General features: G+C 40.3%; 1 protein-coding gene across 7 annotated transcripts in view; it reads right to left on the bottom strand.

Annotated features, from left to right (window-relative positions):
- Window positions 1–21,310, bottom strand: part of NPNT (nephronectin) — a 54,468-nt gene continuing 33,158 nt past the window's right edge. For 3 of the 7 annotated variants that reach the window (XM_050896326.1, XM_050896325.1, XM_050896327.1), the window contains 7 exons: window positions 20,888–21,010; window positions 18,887–19,096; window positions 18,626–18,814; window positions 8,934–9,029; window positions 8,429–8,527; window positions 4,590–4,846; window positions 1–2,005 (listed from right to left, as the gene is read on the bottom strand). In XM_050896326.1, coding sequence (XP_050752283.1) covers window positions 1,910–2,005; window positions 4,590–4,846; window positions 8,429–8,527; window positions 8,934–9,029; window positions 18,626–18,814; window positions 18,887–19,096; window positions 20,888–21,010 — 1,070 coding nt within the window. In that variant the 3' untranslated portion in view covers window positions 1–1,909. Of the gene's footprint in view, window positions 2,006–4,589; window positions 4,847–8,428; window positions 8,528–8,933; window positions 9,030–18,625; window positions 19,097–20,887; window positions 21,011–21,310 lie in introns of all 7 variants that reach the window. The other 4 variants (XM_050896329.1, XM_050896330.1, XM_050896328.1 and 1 more) reach the window with 3 other exon arrangements.

Below are 21,310 nucleotides of genomic sequence, written 5' to 3'. Positions count from 1 at the left end.
TAGCAAGTAACAGCCTCCTTTACTGATTACTTTAAAATAAGGACAAGGTATTTCAACTATTCACAAATATTTCTGACGTATTACAAAGTAACGTAAGAGAAAAAGATCATGATCATATTTGAAGCAAAATAGTTTAAAAATGTTTACAAATGTGTTGTTTTTTTCCTTTCCAAAATGTTTGTTGATACAGTTTTGCAAGAGGCTATCTGTTTGGTCAAATAAACTTCTGCTATACATACTGTGCTTTGTCCTAGGGGACAAATTGGAAAAATATTTTCAAAACAGTACTTTGTCAGAAACAGACGTTTGGAACATGACCTCTAATGGTCTTGCAATTTTGTCTCTGTGGACTTTGTGCAAGGCTTAACATGAATTTTTTTTAATGATGGTTTTATAACATGGTATGAAGCTGACATTTATTTTACATTGTATTTAAAAGATCTGAGACCTATTTCTTCTATATATACATTTTTGAAGCTTTAAGGCTGCGCCACTAACAACATTTTATCAATCTGTTGTCATTTTCTTAAATGTTACAATTACTTTGTCAAATTTAGAATTGTTAGCAGCAATGATGATGTTCCTCATTTAAAAAAATCCCAAACCAAACAGGAGAATTCCCTGGGAAACTGCACACCACATGCATGATACATCATAACAAAAGAATTAGTCCAAAGTTCTGATAAACATTTAGTTCCAGCTAGAGCTAATAGTTGTTCTAGTTCTAAAGAATAAAATGTTTATTATATACAGAAGGGTTGGATGGAATATGAACATTTGACAAAGATCACTCGAGGCATTGCACGGTCTGAATTGTTCATACAGCATTAATGCAGCTGCCCTTTTTGCTTATGTGTAGGCTTGTGCCACCTGTGGGCAGGGAACATTCCTGGTAGTGTCAACGGGCTCCGTCTTACAAGAGGCAAGTTATCTTCTCCAGGCTGCTCAGTCTTCAACTGAAGCAGGAGTTTCTTGGCAGGATTGAGAGCCCTTTAGGGCTTGCTCCTGAGCTAAACGCAAACTTGTACAGCATTATCAGATGCCAGTTTACATCAGGTAAGTGTTTGGTCTTTTGCCTTCAGCATATTACAACATGAAAAACTGCACCAGCATTTTTCAACGAGCACCATTAACTGACTTTGGTAACGTATTGATCGGCATGACCAGCGGGATCAAAGAATATGCTGAACTCCTGTCTTGTACAATAAGAAAGCACAGCTGCCAATTACCTTGCAACTAGAGTCTGTAAATATTAAAAACATAAATATGTTAATAACCATACACATTTACACAAAACACAGCAGTAGCAACATTACAGGATGCAGTGCCTACTCTATATAACTGCTTTTTGTTAATACAGATGCAACACCAAAATAAATGCTATTTAATATGAAGCAAACCCTTCTTCAAAGGTCAATGGCAGTAAGCCAAAGTTCAGGTCCAGGCTTCCGCTAATCTGAGGTGACTCTGAAGCTAGATCAATCCCACTGTCTATCAAATCTAATCAATAAAAGAGTAGCACTATGGGAAGATAAAGACTATCAGTTAGCACTAAAACTTTCGGAGCTGGAGCTTTCTTTTGCCACCATTTGCAATTAGTTCTCCCTTTTTCACAAGTGCTCTTTGTGTGAGCGCTCACCAGGCTTACCAGGGGATAAAGTTATTACATACAAACTATGATTTAGGGGTGAGGATTAATAGAAACAACCAGCAGAGGATTGGAGTTCCTGAATCCTGGGAGGTGCTCTCCATGTTTTTAAGTGAAGTTTCCGTGAGATTGCACTTAGCAGACCACTAAGAAGTTGTCACTCTCCAACTTTTTCTTCTTTTTTGTGCAGTTCTGTTTCAAAGCTTGGTAGGAATAGCACGAGAAGGGCTAGAGGAGATGATTGCTGGTCCATTGTCTTTGCTAATGCTCTTCAGAGCAGCGTCCTCTCCTCAAGATCACATCATCTAGTCCAATATCCCCAGTTCTTCCTTTCCCTTTTTCCCCTTTGAAAATAACCTGGGAAGAGAAACAGAATGATTTGAGTGCAAAAATAAAGTCAAATGGAGGAAGCTTTGGTTGAGAGAGGTCTCAACAGTAAGAAAGCAAAAGCCTAAGAAAGCTCAGGTGATCATAACTGACTCACAAAAGCCTATTTATTCTGCTCAGAATTATGGCTGTTTTTTCTATTTCTGATCCTCTCTCTCCTTCACTTTGGCAGGATCTTTGTGAAGAACCAGCAGGTCAGGACAGAGTTGCTCCAGTTGCACTATCTGCTGAGGTGAGATGAACTTCCACATAAGAGAATCTTGGGCGCTTTCTACATATCATCTCTACACTGTTTTCATTGTCCCTCGTGGCAAACACATAAAATCCTCTGTATTCTGAAAAATGTTGTCTAATAGAGAAGCTTTCCATTGCTAAAGCACCTTGCAGCTGCCTTAGTTGTGTGAACTAGAAACACCCATCTTTTATTTTAACAAATTCTGGCTCCTGCAGACTCATGGTAATCTACAGAAGCACTGGCTCCTCACAAAATGGTGGCAGAAGTTTGGGCATGGATTTATGCAGTCATTAGCAGCCCAGATTTAAGCCTGAGTAGGAGAAATTCAACAAATATAAAGCTTGACTCAAAGGACTGGAGCATAAATCAGAGATGATATCCAGAATGGCCAGCTGACTTTAAGAAACACTCCCATAAATCAGTATTGCTCACCTGTGCTACTGCTGTAGATTCAGAAGCCTGAACAGTTTAATACGGTCAGTGTTTTTGACCATGGCTTAAAAATTATTCGAAGCCTACAGTAAAACTTTGTAAGAGTCTGCTGTTATCACTGAGCTGGAAAGAGTTAATACAGATTCATAGATCAGAAATTCAGCTGTGTAGTTAAAAATAATACGGATGCTTGCTGAAAGCACACTTTTCAATACGGAGTAGGAGCAGAGGAGGTCAGAGAAACTCTATGTTGAATATACTGGATTATTTTTTTAGAAATGAGCGCTTTTGGGTGTACTTCAGAAATAATTTACACGGAGCTAATTCATGAGAAAGTGTGATGAAAGATTCTGGTCTCCATTCATTTTCGCCTCAGGTTTCCAGTAGGCCCCCCTAAAATCACTTGTGTTTAGTTGCTTTTGGTTTTTAATTAGCTAGAAGATAAAGCTTCCATATTTCCTCTTGATTTCTCTGTGGCAGAGGCCTTCCCTGCTTACCTAGAGTTTTCTCTCATTCCCTGATCCTTGGCATAAATGTCACAGTGGTTCAGGTCAGCAGCCCAGGCTCCCCAGGCTGGCTGGAAAAGATCCGAAACTCGACTGTTCCGTAAGGTGCCATGAGGCAGCTCTGGTCTGTGGACCAGAGATCGGTTATGGTTGGCAAGCCGTGCTGACAGCCACTGCGGAGGTGGTCAAGAGAGGCAGGCGACAGTGCAAAGGGGAACTGCTGGTCTTGTCTGGGGTCTCTAAAACTCATTTGTTTTTCTGCCAGACAATATATTAGTGATACACACTTATTTAATGAACTGCTCTATCAGGTGAGACAGACCTGAGGATTGCCAGAAGTGTTAAACTTAGCGAAAAAGGGTAAGAATATGGCAAATACATTGTTCACCTGTTATAAATTTCCACATTCTCAGTCTGACATTCATTTACAGCTAACAGAAGGTCAGGCATCTTTGTTACTATTGATTAGGTAAAGTTTTCAGAAAATTATCTGTGGTAATTATAGCCTTAATATTAATTTTAGAACTATGTACTCTGTGTGTGTTGTAGCCTGCTCCCACCATGAACATTATGATGTGTGAGCTTTTTAGACCACCTGAGATAAGTCAGAGCAAAACAGGCCCTGAAGCACTCAAGCCCCTTCTTCTGATCTGAAATAGAACCTTCAAAGCTAAGCAGAATTTGAAGAAAAGTGCTGAGCTTTTAATATCAGTTTATCACCCAATGTTTCTAAGATTTCCAGGTATTAAAAGATTCTCCATGGCACTTCAGACAGCTTCTTTTGATTGTGCTAAACCATTCTGTGCTACTGGCATAGTTAGGTCATCATTTACCTCCTTGGCCGGATCAGCTGCAGGTAAGCTGAAGAGCATAAAACCATGTGAGACTGCACATGTAACCTCCCTGCGTTATCAAAAATGACTTCTTTTCAATATCTTTGCCCTGGTTTAGCCATTTACTAATCCACAGGGGATGACTCTTCCTATTTCATGGCACTGTATTGTTTAAAGCATTGTTCATGAGGAATCTTGATACAGGCTTTTTGGAAATCCGTGTACAGTATGCCATTGTCCATTAGACTGCTCTTTCCTACCTGGTGATTCCCGTAAAACAGGCTGTACGAGGTAGCTCCGTACAGGCTATTTTGTCATTTCCTATGTGTCTATTGCTGTAGGTAGGATTTTTTTTTTTGCATAAAACTAATTTTAAAAAATGCACAATAACTCTCTTATCCTTAATTGATCCCTGCCAATGGAATCACAAGTAGTAAAAGACAGGCTGAAATTGGACCCAGAAGACAAACAGTCCAGTGCTACGCCATCTAAGTGTCTTCAGCTTCTCATGCAAAAAAACAAAAGGCAGCACATGCACCGGTACTTACACTCTTGATGCCCAGTCCTCGTAAAGTTATGTGTGTCTGTCTCCAGCCGTGGCCACCATTTCTTCCCCAAACGGCTGGTCCATGAGCGCCGTTTTTCCTTACAAAGACTTGGAGGGCACCAGAATGCAGTCCGGGCACCTTATGCCTAAATGACAGGCACAAGTCGCCAGCCTGAGCCATGTGACCCAACGGCAGGATAAGATGCGCTGCTCTTCCTTCTTTGCCTTTGGGGTCAGAGATGGTAAGATACTGTCCCCCTGCAAAAGAAAAAGCAGTTAGTTTGGTTTTTTTTTATTTTTAAATTCTACTACATTGCAGGACCAAATGCACAAGAGCCATTAAAAAAATAAAAAATAAAAAAGGGCTCCACGAGGTCCAGTGAGTCTTAAATAAGGCATTATAGTTGCTGGAATGTGAACCAGAATTGATGCATCTGCCTCCTGTAGGGTAAGATTTACAGTGCTGATCTTCTGTTTACGTTAGTACCAAGTTAGGTCTTGCCCATCTAATTTCGTTTTTACAAAGCAAATAATACCTCTTTTGAAACTGAAAATTTCATGTATTCCTTCGTTTCTGACAACCCCTTGCTGAGTGGATGATTTTAAACCCACAGTGACGTTAAAGCTACTGTGTACACTTATGCACCTTGTAAGCTGCAGTTTTTTGCTATTGGATAGATGAATGGGAAGGCCAGCATAAATGTTATCACGTAATTGAGTTACAGTTCTGTCCCTTTCCTTTTGTTTGGGAACTGCGTTAACAGGTTAAGTCAAGTCTCAAAGCATATCCATTTGCAAACACAGATAGCCTTTTTATTTAACCATAATTTAAACTCTTAATCTGGATTAGATACAGAAAGCTAGAAACAGTAATGATTTCCAAATAGCTGTTAATTTGATACACTCCCTGAAGTCTTCTCTAACAGTAGTAAGTTGTCAGCGAACATACATACTTAATTCAAAACCCTATTATTATCTCTGATCATGTATGAAGTAAAGGTGCCTTCATAAAAACACCTAGAACATGAAAAGTAGAGGATCTCAGGTATAGCAACATCCATTGAACCTAAAAAAAAAAAAAAGCATATACTTCCATAAGTCCCACGTACCCTTTCACATAGGCACTCAAAACTACAATAAATGAGACTTCACATCTTGGAGAAAACCCACACCTGTATTTTTTCTTTGTACTTTTCATTAAAACTTTTGCGAGGTGGATGATAACTTTAAAATTTGAAATTACCAAAGGGAGGAGGGTTCACTTTTAAAAAATAAAAATTAAAAAAAAAATTCTTATCTTACTCTGAACCTAAGAATCTTTTTTTTTTAATGAGATCGGATTTTTTAATTTTTTTTATCAAAAAATCCAAGTTTAATGAACTTAAGGTAAAGGTGGCATTTAGGCTCCTTAGTTGAAACCAATGATGTAGAAATATTGGGGAAATATGATCTAATATTGTTGAAATACACAGGTTTTACTTAATTATAGAACAGAAAAATATTTTTCATTTAAATTGTCACCCTGCTACTACTCAACCAGAGCTTTATGTTTTGAAAGCTTCTTTTTGAAAGCCACAATGATTTCCCTCAAAAGCCGTGAGATTTAATGACAGTGTACCAGGGCGCGTCACACACTTAAAAGGAAAGCTAACCTTGTCTCCAATTCACTACTTCTACATAGGTTTTTAAGTTCTTTGGTCTCAATGAGATTTAACAAAGCAAAGTATTATGCTGCTGTCTGGGGCCCCAGATCTGCATTTGGGCATGAAGTGGGATCCATTTGTGATTTATTTTTTTTTAATGCATTGTTTTTGCATCAAGGTCACTAACTGCTAAAATAAGCATAGTTAGAGTTTAAATAACTGCACCTGTTTGTTGTAGATACAATTATATCACTATAAAAGTATTGACTTGACTCATTAACTGCATCTGTTTCAGATAGTTACAGTGACTGAATCCAATCAACAGGAAACAGATTTAGGTAAGCACAAAGCCAATGTACCTGTAGGCAAGCCCCTGCAGGAAAAGATCCCCTCAAATCAGCATTTTCTGCATGCAAGATAAGCTTATAAGGCTTCAGCATGGCACCTTTCAAAATGCAGATTCAGATAAACCAATAAATAGCAAACTTGGAAAGGTGAAAGCAAACACTCAGGAACAAGCTGTGAAAATAAATCCTTGCAACAAGGTGTTCCAGACAGGAGGGAGTGGGTGGGTAGACTTCAAGGGACTAGTTTTAACAGGTTATGTCAACAGCAGCAGAACATACACAGGAAACAAAAAGCTGAGATTATCCCTGACTGGGAAGCAACGCAGGAGAAAAAAAAAGTTAAAAAAAAAGCAGCTAGTTAAAAATCATAGTTGTGGAACTTAATATGTATTAACAACAATTTTTGAGTACAAATAATGAATATGCTTTGAGTGACTTACTTTCTCAGAAACAAAGTGTTTTTAAATCCATGGTTTCAAAAAGATGTTTGAATTATGCATGATCTTTTTTAAAATGCCAGTCTGCAAGCGGGAGACAGCTACCTGTTTTCTCATCTGCAGGAGGAAGGAGCTCTGCTCTCCGAGTCATTCATGAGACTTTTTAAGTGTCATAAGGAGCACACAAAATACTAGAGCATGCCTGGGGGTGGGGAGGGCACCTGCCCAGTAAGCAAAGACAGCACTTCCACTTAGCCAGCTAAACAGCCTGAAAAAGGTGCCAGGTCACCCGCTGCGGTGGCAAATGACTGTCTCATCAATGGCAGCGTAAGGACAGACATCTATGATGAGGTGGCGCATAAGGAAAATGGCTCTTAGTGCCCTCACCCTCCCTCAACTTAACACATAACATTTTACCGCCTGAGAGTGCATTTCCTGCCGAAGTCTGCCATCCCCTCACATAATGTAAGCATTGTGCACTTCAAAGGCTGCTCTTCTGGGTATGAAGTAATCCCATCATTACGGGGAGCCAGAGACGTGTGTCTAATCCCCGGCGCTGTGGGGCCAGCACTGCTGGGGGAAGGGTACGCAGGCGAGGACAGCCAACCTCACACTGCCATACAGTGAAACCAACAGGGGACAAAATACAACTAACTTCCAGCAGTGTAGATGTGCAGTTCTGCTGGGACTACTCCGGCAGAGGCGTGCGAGGGGCAGGGGTTGCCGCTTTGGCTGACCACCAGTGCCGATGCCAGTCTTCTCCTGTCCTGCAAGTGGCTAGTGCTCACTCCCCTGTAATATTCATCACAAGGTCACTTTTGACCATCCCAAACATACCCATTTTCAGAAGCCTCTGCATATGAGCACCTCACTTGTCCTCCTTCCAGTTACTTAACAGTTTTCCTTTATACAGGTTGCCGGAACTTAGAGTAGAACTCAGCAAAATCAAACTGAGAGGTTAAACTAGAACATTATATTTGGCAGCAGAACAAAGACTATTTCCAGCACTTTCTATAATTTTGCTAGTAATATGGAAATAATTATGTTTGCATGGTGATTTGAAAAATAAGCTTTGTTTCACCATAAATAAAAGTTGTTTTCTAGTCCACATTTTTGTTCTTTGTGATTCTTTTAAGACAGATAATCTTTTACTGAATACATTTACTACTCCTTCAGAGACATTCCTATTGAAAAGATACCAGCTATGATAAACATGCAACTTCTCAATTGCTGTTTCATGTGGGGAATCCTCAGTTTTGATTTTTATACACAGAAGAGGTGTGGGTGTGAAATATATCCTGGAACTAAATGGAACAGAAGCTGTGTAAATTCATCATAACGCGAGAACTCTCATCTACCTCAAGCTTGGGTGGTTCTTCAACTACAGGATGCGATTGTACGCAGGTATCTTACCTGACGCATCTCTCACTGGTTCCCAGTGCAAGTCATCATCTTTGTCCTTGAGCCATCCGCACAGTCCACTATCAAAATCACAGCTGTGTACCAGCACACCTAGGCAGAACAGAGCAGAAGGTCAAAAAAAAAGGAAAAAAAAAAAAGGTGATTTGGATTGTTTTGGTTGGGGAACTACAGCAATTTCCCTTGTGGCTGACATTAGTGAGTAAATACGAAAATTAAATGCAGCAGAAGGAGCATTAGAAAAAGAATCTACAACAATACTAAAACAATAAAAAGGATGTTAGTGTTATTATTAACAATTCACACTCTTTTTGTGCTAAATCTGTGAGGAAATAAAACTAAAAAGGTTCACTTCTTAGGTGGTGGGTTTTTTTCGTTTTACAAAGCATAGTTTAAACAAGGGGCATAAGATGTAGGAGTCCTGTAAAAATGTATAAAAACCCAAGAAATCTCAAAAAATCCTAAACCCTAGGCCCTGAACAGCAGACATGATCTTTACCTGGGTCGTCGTTTGCTTCAAATTCATCGGCGGTAATCCCTCTTTCAATTTCAAGTATTTCAAACAGATTATTGCTCACTCCAGGCTGGCGTGGAACTGTGAGAAAAGTAGTTTTTCAGAAATGAATGAGATAAAGGTAGTTAGTGACCTACTTCCTTAGCTTTAATAAAAAACAGCAGAGCAGCTCTGGGCATTGTGCTTTTCTTGGATAATTCAATATATTTAATTATATTTGACACGAAGATTCATAAACTTTATGCCCATGTGATTTATGATTTATGTTGTAACTTTTGTCTGAGCACTGTAAAAGGTGATTCCAAATCTGCTAAAGGCTCTTCAAATGAAAGCTCCTTTTTAACCGGGGCGGGGAGGCAGGGAAAGAAAAAAAGCTTTAACCTTGAAGCACAGTATTCCCCCTCCAAATGCACTTTTAAAGACAGTCGTTTCTCAATAAAATAAAGCCACATGAAAGCCCTTGCTCAAACTTTCCGATCCACTCACCTTCCACAGATGTTTATAGGAGAATCTCAACAGGAGGCAGTGGCACTTGGAAGAGGCCCCCCACACACCTAACCTTCGAAACACAGCTGAAGGTACATCCATCTATCTGCAAAGGATTAGAGCTCCCTAAACAATTACCAGGATTGTACTGAGAGCTGAGAAGGAGGAGCTCTAGTGGAAGCTGGAATTCAACTGTAATGATACTTTTTGCTTTCCAACACAGCCTGTCCTTCAGCTGCTGTTCTCAGCTGCAAGGAGAAGGAACACCCTCGGTGATGAACGGGCCCAGAGGTTATTAGACATTCAGCAGCCAGGACAACCTGAAATTTGAGAGGCCTTTGTGGGAACGATGGCTGCCAAAGTCAGGTGGCTACAAAGACTTCCACTTACTTCTGAAGATGCTGTGCCAGTCTGTGTAAGTCTCCAGAAATAACACACCGATGTCATGCCTGATGGACAGCTGTCAACTAGAGATAAACAGATTGCACTGGATAGAGCTGTCTTGGTAATTCCTCTTTTAGAGGCAGGTCTAGCGCATAATTAATAACAGTAGTAATGTGTTTCACACATGTCCTTAGATGTTATAGACACCTGACACCTACAGTATTTGTAAGGGCCTTATATATTAAAAATTTGACATGTTTTCCAGTTGCAGTGCTAAAATAAGTATCTTAATGTCTCTATAGGCTTCTTAGGCAAGTGAGAACAAGAAGAATTGAGATGATTTACAATTCTAAACTGAAATAAAGGACACCTGTTTTCAGGAAACCAAATCAAAGGTAAGAAGGAACTTCTTTTGCACTAGGACAACATGTAAATAGCACTGCTGCAAGAGCTCCTCTAAAGCCAGAAGACAGAGGAAAACAAAAAATAAGAATGAAGTAGCTTCCTGCTTTTTGGAATGAGGACAAAATAAGCAGCCTGATAAAAGGTCAACCAAATGCTAATGTATTTTAAAAGTAATATTACAGGCTACAGATCTTGCATGGAAATTTTGTATATTAAAAATAAATAAATAAAAAGCTTGAAGTCTGTAGGAAACAGATTAACTCCTTAATATTATAGTAATTTTTGGAATCATTACATCTCCTTTTTTTCCTTTTTTTTTAATCCTTTGTAGATTTTGGATTATGTCTATTTGCAGTCTAGGATATTAATGCTCAAACAGCCTCAAGGTCTTTAGGTTGGCTTGGGTAGTAAAGGCTTGTTAATTTTTAAGGATACATTGTTTGTAGTAATATTTTTGCTACTTTGTTTAATCTGGGTTTTTGCTCACGTGATCAGAATTTTGAGATTTAACATAAAAGAAACCTTATAAATGTGCACAGTCCACACCACCTAGGCCAATAATCACCCTGCAGTACGTTTATGCACAAATACCATATTCAATTATATAAAGAAAAAAAATCCGTTTACCTCAGGCAGCAAAAACTCAAAACGCTCTAAAACCATCGTTCACCCGTAATCCCTCCCAGCAGTACGCTGCTGTCTTTCCTAAGAGCTCTGTCTAATACGTAGGCGGGACAGTTGAACAAGCACGTCATGCAGCTAGAGTCACACCTGCACAGAGGTGCTTACGGCGGTATAAGCTGTTCTTATCGAACAGCATACACACTCTTACACTGCTCTAACTGCATTTCAGTCATGGACAACCACGAGCAGTACCTTACAGAGTAGATATGTGTGTGAACTAGACCACCGCCGCTGTGGTACAAACAGCAGCTATCGGCACCATTTAAATTCAGCTGCAGTGGGTTTGCTCAGGGATGTTAAAAACTGGTAATTCAATTTCTTGGGCTTACTGTGGCCAGCCAGCTGGGACAGCAAATTTTGCAGGAGTATATACTTACAAAGCCTGCTAAACTAACAGCATCCTCTAAGTCACTTACTGTCATTTCTGGCAGGACAGTGCTCTGACTGGAGTTTGGCTTAGATAAGCCCTCACAGTGGAGTTTCGCCTCGCGTTGCTGCTACTCCCCGTGGAATGCAGCAGCCCCCACGCATAAGACACATCTATGCTGTGCCCCCAGAGGCTACCACCTTGCCTGTCCTCTTCTCAGACTGCGCCAAGGAAAAAAGACACTGTTCGTTTCCTATGCTATGAAGAACAAGTTGGCAATTCACTTCAAAACCGCTGAGCACCGCATACGTATGTACTGTAGCTGCTAGTCTCTAATGGACACACAGCCTTTTCTTGAAGTGTCTTTACATCTGCCACATCCACACGGCACAGGGGTGGAAAGAGGCCAGCCCACGGGAGTGGACGGAAAAGCAAGCTGCCTTCTCCCTGAGCTGCAGGAGGCCTCCAGCCTGCGAGGAACCTCACACTGCCGTCACCCTTGGGCCCCCCCACACCCACCAGCGATGGGATGCCCGCAACCTCTTCTCATCTAGGTTAACACTGAACCTAACACTCTGCACTTCTGTATCTTCCTGTTCTTCCCCTGCGCCTTAAGTTTTTCTTAGGGACCAAGGGCTCAGACCACAGACTCACAGACAGGTAGTCACAGGGCTCTAAATGAACACTGCGGCAGAGGGCATTGAGGAAACCCACTGCCGTGCTCTAAGATTTGTAGGATACTCGGGGGTCACAGTCTCAAGGTATGTGCTTGCCCTGTGGATCCCCTTCCCAGTCCCCCATAGCTCTTGTTTATGGAAAATACTGCATTAAATATTAGGAATTTATTTTCCAAACTACTTCAGTTTACTTACTAAAATACCATCTCTAATGCACTGCTATTTTATACAAATCTAAGTTACATCTGTGCACACATACAAGCATTATCCAAATTAAAGTTGATATATTTGCCTATAATTAAAGCTCTAAAAAAAATTTCTTCAAAATTTTTCTCTAAAGTTCTCTCCAAACGCTGTTGTTATGAAATTCTAGAAGAACATGTTGCAGAGCTTTAAACCAGTCACTTCAGTGCTCAGACTTAATTAGAGGAATGTGCACTCTATACGAAACAAGAGTTACCATAAGAAATGCAGGACTCTAAATATGATCCATGTGTACACTTCTTTTTGCTACGACGACTAATGTTGAGTGGCGATCGTGGGAGAAAGTATTTGGCACAATTATTTTCTGCAAGCTTTCCAAGCCCTTTCTGTGTACTTTATATAGCGTATCAGTGTGCTTTTCACTTAACTTCAATGGTTTGATAAAGCTTGTTAAATATAAACTTGGCTTCTTTTTCTTGGACAATTTTATAAGCTCTGAGTGAGCCAATACATCAACACTACCATATTCTCAAAGTTCATGAGCTAAGTTCTTCATAGATGCATGAATGTGGCAGGGGGAACATTTAAGAACTGCATAAGACTGATTTCAGCTTTTTAATCTTTTGGGAAAACAGTAGGACTTTTTTTCATTTACTTGCTAATTGCTGAGTTTGGGAGTATAAGAGATGGTGTGTACATATGTCAGGTTATTTGAAATTAAATAATCATCACTGTTTCGGTGTTACAAAACCAAAACAAAACATGGAGTGCAGCTTCATGTTATTAGTAATTGTTATTACTATTAATAATGCAGTGTTCTGCCTTACAAGAAACACTGCGCTCTTATGCAATTCCATCCCACACAATAATCATGACCGAGCTTCCCATTTGTTAAAAACAACAACAAAAAAGGACAAAGATTTTTTTGACTGAATAGTTACGATTGAAAGTTGTTAAATTCCACTTCCAAAAAAACCCTACAAGTGATGAAATCTCACGCAGAACTAGTAGAAAATAGCTAAAAGGAAGGGTAGTCCAGAGGTCAGTCAGACTTAGTAAACAAGAATATGTCCTGTTTTCCTCCAGGGAAGACTTTGATATATGCTGGGCTAAAAAGAAGGGGCAACACAGAGGTACACTTCACCCTTTTATCTGGATACCCGCAGTGTCCAGGATATGTTGCCTAAAACTCCGCAGACTCAAATTCTGCACTGAGAATTATTTCAGGAAGGGCTTTCATGGACTGTCCCACCCTCTACAGTACCAGTTCCATAAGAGGGGAGAGATGGTGCTAGCGTGCGACCACTCTAAAGTCCAATCTTGCATTTCTCAGGCAGTTACAAGGCTCGTTAACTTTGACCTAAATGAAACATCTTATTATATATCTTTCCAGAAGATTTTCTGAAAAGTAACCCGCCTGCTTTTCTATGAGCAGCTATTCAGGAGGCGCAGAGTGCCAACTGAGTTTCAGGGAAACACAGCTAAAATAAGTAGTCTACAGAAGCTTGCATATCAGATCTGGGGATAAAACTACCTGGAAGATTGATGGAGGGTGTGATTTGTAAGACTCCTAGATCTTATGATTTAGTTCCAGAGTACAAACAGGAACAAAGTGCCTATATTAAATGCTTAAATATTAAGACAAATACATTTTAATAGGTGCCAGAACAGTGAAGACAAATGAAATGCTACAGTAAAATGATGCTACTCTAATGATATCAAGGAATAACAAAACCCACATTCTTTGCTTTTAGCATTACCATTTTTTCAACAACTTCAAGGATCACATAACTGCATTTACTGCACTAAGGACTTTTCAGGCATTGAAAGGGGGAGCAGAAAGAACCAAGTTTTAATCCAATCTTTAAATTTTTTTAATAGCTATTATGAGAAAAGTCTCCTAATTCCAATCTTTTCAGCTCCACTAAGGGCTAAGAAGGAAAATTGCTGAACTATCTTTTCATACAGATAAGGGTTTTTGTTCTTGCTCTGCTGATATCTAGTATTATGCTTTGGCTTTAAGTTTATGCTTTTAATGCTTACCACCCAGATCCCAATGGTAGCAGAAATTCATGGTCTTATTGAGAAGCACGTTCTATTTGTTAGAGACTGTATCCCTCTGAGTAACTAGAAAAGATTCCTCTGTACTTCACTGTAGTTTGTATCAGTCCTGAAGTAGTTAAATATTAAGCCATTGCTGCATTCCTCCCTCATTGCCATTCCCCCCATACCCGTATCAGGAGAAGATTATCCTTGGTGCCAGATTCCACTGTCTGCATCTGACTAAGTGGTTCAAAGGCCAAGTGTAGGAATTCCGTTTTAACAAATAGTCATTTTTTTGTTCTCCGAAAAAGCAGCTCCCCAAAGTCACTGCAGGCATTTTTAGAAAAGGGGTAAAGCATCTAAAGAAACGCAACAACCCCATACCTTTCAAAAATTGCAAAGCTATTTAAATAACATTATCAGCATTATCATCATTTGTGCTTTGTCACCACTGAACAGACCAATTTCACTGGTCCTCAGCTGATTTCAAGCTGAGCAGCACATTCAAGTGTGTTCTGAAGCGAAAGCTTAGGACAAGTTTACTCAGCGTGTGGGATGGCAGGTCAAATAACAACGAAGGGAGAAAATAGGGAGCAACGAGTCACCAAGGGTAAGCTCAGGAAAAGGTTAAATAATGAAAAATCAAAATTTGAAAGATGCTTGCAGAAAACAAGTACACTTGCCCAGGCATGTTTCCTCTCCTGGTGTGGACCAATCCTAGACCACCAGTATGTTTGCATGATTTGGTCTAGTGCGCTAGGACATCTATCAGTGTACAGCGCACCAACTACACCTTTGCCATGGATTGCCTAACAGAAGTACCACCTATTCAGATGGCTGAGCAAAGCAGCATTTACTGTCATGCTGCTTTGTCAAAGTCTGGCTAAGGCTTCAAAGCCTGAGGGGGGGAAAAAGGAAGGAAGAAGTCCATGCATTACAAGATAACCTAGTTTAAAAACACCACTTTAAATATTGAGGTCTTCAGCAGATGCAAAGGGCTGGAAGATCAGAACTGCCAGTGGTTGCTGGCTACAGTGCTCTCTCTGCTGAGTTTTGCCCATCCTTGTGTGATAAAACTATGTTTTGTGACTCTTTGGGATACAACAGCCCTTGGTGACACACAAGGAAGCAGCCATCTAAGAAGACACTGTAACTCTTCTGAAGACTTTACAAAACTGAAGTCCTACTTCATGATCTGAGTGGATCTAACATCAATTTCCTCCTCTGTTTTCCAAGACAATGAGTGTTATGACTGAACTTCTGCCTGCATTCTCCCGTGGGAAACAAATAAAGAAGGCAAGAGCGAGGCTTTCTCTTCTCTTTTCAGGCAGGCATATGGGGACCACAGTGCAAATTTATTTTTGAGCTTCTTTGCTGCCTCAACTGGAGAAACAGATGACGTGGGGAAATGAACCTTAAGAGGCTCAGTATAAGCCAAACGAAATTAGCTCATATCCACAACCCAGGAATACTGCAAAGATGTCTGATGTAGGTGAGATTAAAACAGCAACAGTTTTAAAGAAGCTGCAGGAATTAGCTGAAAAAGCCCCTTCCCTGAGGAAATACAGAGGCAAGTGAAAAATCCACAAACGTTTTTGGAGGTGAGGGGGGATTTGGCACATCCACATGGCAGATAAGAAGCACGTCAGAGGTTAGCTAAATGTTACTAGTTACTTCAGTTTAAAATTCTGTATTGCCTTAGCATCGTGGTTGTTAACATTGTGTTTGGCTGTGAGGAATGCTTTTCGAGAGGCCCTGGCTTACACTTGGTGGAAGCGCTGCCGTCCTGAGCCTGCGGTGCCTCACACAGAGCAGCTGCAGCCTAACAGAGTCAGGCACTGCTCTCCCACGGGCCTGGAGCAGGGGCAGGGCTGGCCTGCGGCACGCCAGCAAGAACCTGAAGCTTAATCCACCTGGCAAATGCCATCTGTAAGCTAACATGAAAGGCATTTGAGCTAATGCACTTTATCTTGCTTTTGCCACTGGCCAAGAGCATGCACGCAGCCAGTCCTGCAGCCCAGCTAATGCCCAGGAACTCAGTGCCTGGCGGTAACGCTCCCATGTTGCTGAACCCCTGGTGTGATGACATTTGGGGATGACTGAGTATCTCTGTATTATCCTCAGAAGTGCAGGTCTCAGAGCAGGCGAGGACAAGCTGAGTCATGTCCTGCACATCCCATTGTAGTAATGTATGTGGCTATAACTTTTCTACCTGCTTTTCTAGATGTCCCACATGAGGAAATGTAACTTCTCCGCTTCCCGACAAACTCCTGCAGTAACAGGATTCAATAGGTAAGGTAACATCTTACTCTACAGCAATGCTTTCCTCGACAAGGTAGCACATTCTTCCGGAAGAGAACTGTTTTGCACCTGACTGTAGTTTTCAAATCCTAAACAAATGCTTTTGTGCACTCACTAAACAAATGCCTCTGGACAGAGAGAAGGTGGGAGGGGACACCAGTGACCACTAACCTAGATGATATTTTCAAAATAGTCATGAAAGACAGACAGACGATACCAGCTTCGTTAAGGATTACACTACTAGCACCATGCAAATTCCTACTATCTAGAGCACAAGCGGAGTGTCTGCCTTCAGTCACACAGTTATGTCACACACATATGTATATTAAGTATATCTTTAGCAGGGAATAGAACAAGAAATAATATGGGATTAAAGACACGTATCTATTGACTTGATCTGAGGAGTCCCTGTATTACCTGCTGAAGTCAGTAACAGTTGCTGGTGCTTGACCTGTTGGAATGCTGCTGTACTGTGCACTGACGCCTTTGAAGCTATGTGTGTGTATCACAAACCTCAAAGGCTGGCAGCTGACCTAAACAGTTGATAAACAGCAGAGATCAACTTTTCCTGTGTTTGTTGTATGTACCATAATGTAAGCTTACAGTCAGAAAACAAACACTTTTACTTTCCTACTTTCCAAATCCCTGTATCTGAAGCATATGTATTGAAAGTATTAGCTTCAAAATGGAGCCTCTAGGGACAATACAGAAAGGCTAATTGTAAATAATAAGCCTTATACAGATGATCGTTATGACTTCATGAAAATAGCTGAAAACTATCCCTCTGCTTTAGAATTCCAGAGAAAACCTGCAACGCAAGACAGCCTGGTAAGCGTAATGCTAGAGTCTAGAATAATTTCCACAGAATTCTGTATTTTTAACTATTGGTTCCCATTATATTAAGTTTTGGGAGTCTTTACTATATTTCTTTTTAGAATTTTACATAAAAATGTTTTTATATTTCAACTGAATATAAATTGTTTTAAAAATAACCTTGAAAAAGCCAAAAGCACACTCCTCTGAGTAGTACCAGGATTTATTTTCCCAAATTCTAAGTCAGCTTTTGTCTCCGTTTTAAGTTTATCAAACTGTCTACAACAGATAAGATGTCAACAGGGAAAACAAACCGTTTTTTACAAGGAACAAAATATTTCACTGTGTAATGACCTAAGAGAACACAGCCCAAGAAGTTACCACACAGATGCCAAAGCAACCGGAAAAAACCTCCCACATTGCTTGTACACCTGCTCTGAGATAGCAAACTTTTCCTCCTACTACATTGCTTCAGCAGCTTTATTGTACAACAAGCTGAAGGAGAAGGGCTGATCCAGCACACCCTCCCCGTCTCTAAAATTAGCGGCAGAACTAAAGATGAAATCGGGTGTTGAGTATTTCTTGGCAGATATGTGTAACTCTGCATGTGCCAGTAATGTCTTCTGTGGTATGCACTAAAGCTGGCGTAGAAATGGTGCTGTAGCTTTCAGAGCAGCTCTTAAAATGACACATATTCATACTATGAGAATCTTTACTATCTTCAGCTTTTCATGTATCCATTTTCATAGATGCAGTCCATAAAATTAGCCTCTGTGTTATTTTTATGCAATTTTGGCATTGCTTAATCATAAACATCCAAGACTATTTGAATTCATACAATAAGGTGACATAACAGAGTCTTTAGGTAATCAGACATGGTCCCATTTCTTACCATTCTTAAAGCTAAGGAAATACGCTGTCTAAGAGTGACTCTCAACTCCCTGAATTTGAATCCATTAACTATTTATGAGTTATGTTGCATTTCAATGTTTTTCAATAAAATGTCTTTCCTTCTCCAAAACTTTGTCTGAAAGCATAATTAGGTTAAGCACTTATACAGGACAATATACTCACAAATAATTTCAGGAAGAAAAACTGAAATTTTTGGTTGGATTGATCCTGAACTTCCTCCCCACATTTTTGTTAGGTCATAAAATCAATTATTTGTGCAGCTTTACCATATGAACACTTTCAGTTTCATGTCTCTGTTCTCACTGATAAAGCGTGCCAAAACAACCAACCAGTACAGTGCATGCTTTCACCTCACTGCAGCTAGAATTCTGATAAATGAAAGGATATGTAAAATTACTTACTGAACACATCTCCTCGGGGTTTCTGAGGATCTATCTGGATCCTGTTGTCATCTCTAATTCCTTGGGAAGATGTCGTTTCAATGGGAACATGTGAAGGCTCTTCAGTTGTTATCAGAGGAGTTCTTTGTGGTGGTAATGTAGGTTTCAACATTGTAGGTTGAGGTGGTGTTGGAGGTGGAGGCCTCGTCACTGGCCTTGTCACCGGCACATACCTAGTTGTTGGCTTTGGTGTCAGTCGAGTTGTTGGCCTGTGTGTAGGACGAGTCGTTGGCCCAGGTGTAGGTCGAGTTGTTGGCCTGGTCACTGGCCTTTCTGTAACAACAGGAGGTACATATGGTGGTCTGAGGGGTTGCCTTGTGCCTCCAACATCAGGAATCCTATTGGTTATACCACTGCCTCCCTTAGGGAGCGTGCTGTTGCCCTTGAATATATGATATGGACCAGGTGGTTCAATCATAACATTAGGAATAACTGCAAAGAGAATCAAAATGGGACCAAAATGGACATCCAAGTCTCTCGCTCCAGAAACTTAACAATATATTTCATTATGACAGAGAGTCTTTTCCGAAATAATTTATCTTCTTCTGAATGTTTCCACTAATTAGAAACATACTTTAGCATCAGCACTGCTGAATTATCACATCCCTTTAGATAGTACTTCGCATTACAGCAGTTTAGAGATGATTTAGAATGACTGAAGGCCAAGAGACTTCCATCCCCACCTCCTCCCAAGCATCAACTCTCTTTCACACATGGTAAAACATACCCAAAAGCACTGTTAGTAAAAAAGCATGGACAGGAAGATGTGTGTTAAGCAGCTCTCTAAACTGGACAAGTTTGTACTCGGGAGTGGAGGCAAGTTCAGTAAGACTCCAATGTTACAACCATTTTGGTCACAGATGGACAGATACCTTTGGCCTAAGAAAGTTATCTTTCAGACCTCTCCACTTCTTCTAAACCTTTCTCCTTGTCAATAAGCATTGATCATTTTACAGAGACTGAATGTAAGCCGATAGCCTTCATTTAGATCTTTACCTTTGCTAAACACCAGGAAACTAAGTAAATGGCATTTTTTCAGCCTCCACAAAAAGGAGAAGGTGAACTAAGCACCACCTACACCACAGTGACAGTGCCTGAAGTACCATCTCCCCCAATATTTCATAAAGGACGGACAACAAATTTTAACTTGGTTTCACAAGAGGAGTTTCTGCAGACATGAAATGCAACAACATCTGTTTTGTTATTTATAATTTTCTATTTGTTACTAAGGCTTTTATATCTCACTAGAGATCTCAAAAGCCTCAACAAGAACTCTAGTCACATATTTTGTGTACGAGTGTTTCAAGTATAACACACAGTTAAAATGACGAACTACCGTTTGTTAAACAATGAATTGTTTGATGATGGCAGGTAAAAAGGTTTTCTCTCTGGCCATCTGTTTATTACTATTCTTCTGAATACCCTGCGGTTTTTACATTACGGTATATTAAAATATAAAATGCACTTTAGGACTATGTCCCAGTAACACGTGAAGTGTGTCCACGTATAACTGCAAGCACTGAGGTTGTGAAAGATCACCTTAGCCAGATCACATTACCGTGACAGCTACAGCCAAAGGACAGGTCTGCAATGGTACTGCTCTTTAAAGAGATCAGTGAGTCACCAAAGACCAGAACCCACATATGAACACAGGGTCCTTGAAAAGATTCAGCAGATGTCATAGAGCTGCACAGTCCTGAGGGATGTCAAATGTCGGGGAGCTCCAGTGGCCTATTCTGTACCAAGGGGGACGGCTGCTTCTCCCAAGACAGAGGTGAGGAAGGGAATTCTCCAACAGGGAATTCTTCCAGAGAAATCCTCCCTCTCGGCTCTGCTCACATCTGGGGAGCAGCGGGGAGTGGATGGGGTGAGCTGCTGAAATGGGCCAGTGGCAGAGTGTACCTAATAACAGGGTATGAGTAATATGTACTGTTTGACCAGACCTACCCTGCTTACTCAGTTGTTCTCATCCTGAAGCAATCTCTAGAATGAAGCTGTGAAGAGGGAGAGGTGAATTTCTTTCTAATTATGAAAATGTCTCAGGGAAAGGTATTTTTACCAAGGCATGCTAAGACTCAGAAAACTCTGACTACATTCCCTGGCCTCTTATTAAGCATTAAAAATAGTTAAGAGAAGCTGAGCCTGATAGTGCTCTATCTCAAAATTTACAACATGGGACACATTTACTTTCAGAATTCCTTTTTCAAAGGGAGCATTACATACGTATGCAGTTTGTTCCATTGTCTCTGTACCCTTCTTTACACTTGCATTTGTAGGATCCTGGTGTATTGTAACATCGTGAAAAACTACCACATTGATGGTGGCCAAGGGAACATTCATCTATATCTGCAACAGAAAGTTACATTAAAAAAAATCATTTACATCAAAGAAACTTGACTTTCCGCTTATCCCCGCAAAAACACAAACAGCAGTATGGTCTTTAGGAAAGTATTATTAATTTTGAAAAATTTAATAAAACTGAATTGCCAGTGGGAAAAGGAAGATAGACAGTCACAAATCAGTGTGGTGATACAAAAGTCAGTGTAAAAGGGACTACTGTGCAACTCTGGTATTGCTCAGCTTATACCTTAGCATCAGCTTCAATGATGTGCTGTGGGTAGATTGCAGTTGAGATCATGAAGATCA

The sequence above is a fragment of the Gymnogyps californianus genome, chromosome 4 (genome assembly GCF_018139145.2).
Source record: "Gymnogyps californianus isolate 813 chromosome 4, ASM1813914v2, whole genome shotgun sequence".
Taxonomy (NCBI): Eukaryota; Metazoa; Chordata; class Aves; order Accipitriformes; family Cathartidae; genus Gymnogyps; species Gymnogyps californianus.
This window is presented reverse-complemented; position numbering and strand designations above follow the sequence as displayed.